This window comes from Lynx rufus, unplaced genomic scaffold (genome assembly GCF_022079265.1).
Source record: "Lynx rufus isolate CCGP_SWC_20201006 ecotype Redwood Valley unplaced genomic scaffold, mLynRuf1.p SCAF_9, whole genome shotgun sequence".
NCBI classification, from domain to species: Eukaryota; Metazoa; Chordata; class Mammalia; order Carnivora; family Felidae; genus Lynx; species Lynx rufus.
Window position 1 is genome coordinate 61,261,389 of NW_025814897.1, and position 2,634 is coordinate 61,264,022.

The 2,634-nt window shown below is 39.5% G+C and overlaps 1 protein-coding gene across 1 annotated transcript; it reads left to right on the forward strand.

Annotated features, from left to right (window-relative positions):
• The first annotated feature begins 359 nt into the window (after window positions 1-359).
• On the forward strand, window positions 360-1,301 carry LOC124505522 (olfactory receptor 52J3-like). Its single transcript, XM_047071486.1, has one exon. It carries the CDS (start codon window positions 366-368, stop codon window positions 1,299-1,301), a length of 936 nt encoding a protein of 311 aa, XP_046927442.1. The 5' UTR covers window positions 360-365.
• Window positions 1,302-2,634: the final 1,333 nt, after the last annotated feature.

Here is a 2,634-nt window from a genome sequence, read left to right on the forward strand (position 1 = left end):
TTTTGTGTTGATGTGTTTAGGTAAAGTGTATTTTGCCCTCAAAGAGGATTGATATCTCAATATAAGTCCTTTCATGTTTTTTTAAATTAATTCCAGGTCTTATATGGGTTTTCAGCAAATGAATATGATATTCATGTCCAAAACCTGAGAAGTATACTTCTCATAAAGTTAATGTTTCTTCCATTTGTAGAGTGCTCAGTCTGTGCCTACATATTACTTTGAACTCAAGTTTTAGTATTTGCTTTCATAATAAGAAAGCTACAGATAAAAATTAAGCCTACTGGAGACTTTTGAGAAATGTGTTCATAGCTCTTGTTTTTTCCTTCTAGAGGTAGTCAACTACTTCTCTTCTCATCAATGGCAAGATGTTCCACACAAACACTTCCACTTTCCACCCAGACACCTTTTTTCTCACAGGCATCCCAGGATTTGAGGGTTTCCATGGCTGGATCTCCCTACCTTTTTGCTCCATTTACTTAATGGCTCTGTTAGGCAATGTTACAATTTTGCTGATCATCTGGTCTGACCGTACTCTGCGGGATCCTATGTTCTACTTTCTAGCCATCTTATCAGCCATAGATCTGGCCCTCTCCACATCGTCAGTGCCCCGAATGCTGGGTATCTTCTGGTTTGATGCACATGAAATTGGTTTTGGAGCCTGCGTGGCTCAGATGTTCCTGATACACACCTTTACAGGAATGGAGTCTGCTGTTCTGTTGGCCATGGCTTTTGATCGCTATGTGGCTATCTGTGTACCACTCCACTACACAACCACCCTGACACCCCGGGTGCTAGCAGGCATTGGTGTGGGCATTATAATGCGTCCTGTCCTGCTCATGTTGCCCATTCTCTACCTAACCCATCGTCTGCCCTTTTGTGAGACTCGAATTATTGCGCATTCCTACTGTGAGCACATGGGCATTGCCAAGTTGGCCTGTGCCAGCATTCGAGTTAATGCCATTTACGGGCTTTTTGTGGCTTCTTTTCTTATTTTGGACGTGGTACTTGTTGGAATCTCTTATGCCTACATCCTCCGTGCAGTTTTCCTCCTCCCATCTCGAGATGCTCGTCACAAAGCCTTGAGCACATGTGGGTCACATGTTGGGGTCATGTGTGTTTTCTATACACCGTGTCTCTTCTCCTTCCTCACCCACCGGTTTGGCAAGAAAATTCCCCATTATGTTCACATCCTTGTTGCCAATCTCTACGTAGTCTTCCCACCTGCCCTCAATCCTATTATCTACGGTGTGAGGACAAAGCAGATTCGTGAGCATGTGATCCATGCTCTCACCTCCCAGTAGAGTCTCTTGTTTCCTTAGCTCTTGAAGGTGTGGATATAACTGAAGGAAGTTAATTTTACTCTACTCTGGGTTGATTATTTTTTAAATGCTCCTCATATCAAAAGATCCTGAAGATCCTAAAGTTACAAACTTTGGAGAATGCTGTCTGTTCTTTAATCTCAATACCTTCTCTCCATATTGGTGTTGAATGCATATTCTTCTGACCATAGGGTTCCATTACAGTAGGGACATCCAACATCGCACTCAAAGCCCCTTCCCTTTTAACTAGGGAGATTTAGTGAAACTGTATCTCTCTGTATTTGAAAATAGGATAGTATTCCAGCTGGGCACAATCAGTTTATGTCAACTGCTTTGCTTTCTCAGAAAAAAAATAACTAAATTTGAATATAAAATAAGAAAGATCTTCATAGATTTCTCAGTTAAAAACTTTGTATCTGATTTCTCTGAGGACAATACTGGGATACTTCGTGCAGTTAAAAAAAAAATGTCTCGGGTTTTCACCTTTCATTTCAGCACCTTCTTCCTTATTCTTCATGAAAACCTGTAGGCACTATGTGCACTCAGTATGCCACCTCCTACCTTTATGGAGAATCATGAAGTGAAAGTACCTGAAAACAATACTTGTGTTAAAGGATGAAACTCTTGTTTTTAAGAGAAGCTTGAGTGTATAAAATTCTAACAGTGGTTTTGAGTCATATTTAATCAGAATTTTTCCTTGGGAGTGTGGTGCGTGTGTGTGTGAAGTGTATTTAGGCAACCTATTATCCATAGGACCACTTTGTCCTCTCCAAATCCCTCTTTATTTGTGGAATGCAACATACATGCATCCTTTGGGACTTGATGCTTTGCAAAAGTAGATGAATCTTAGACAAGTTCAGGTAGAGATTAAATTTTCAGTCACTTACTTTACAAGAATTTTCTGGATATATTTACAAGTATTTTGTGTAATCTTATGGGGACATATCTCCTCTATGACTCCTAAGGATCAAATATCTTTTTATTATTCTTCTTGAATTTGTTGTGAGCAGAAACTGATGTGTGCATAAAAATAATGAAATAGAACATAGAAATGACTGCTCAGGAGCCTAGAAACTAATTTCCTGATGGCATGTTTACTATGTGATGGTATGAAAATGATTGTACAACTTTGCAACGTGACTGAGCCAGAACATGTATCTTCAGGATTTGGAAGTATGAAAGATTATATTTCAGCAAGGAACATGGAGTTCGGTAAACAGTTTCTGAAAGGAGTTAATGGACGATGACACAGGGGTATCTAAATATGATTATCTGAAGAATTTATTTCCTGTGAGCACATTAAATGCTCTTTTCT

Bases quoted from the DNA above. Each gene is read 5' to 3' on its own strand.
- LOC124505522 (XM_047071486.1), top strand. From the start codon at position 366: ATGTTCCACACAAACACTTCCACTTTCCACCCAGACACCTTTTTTCTC.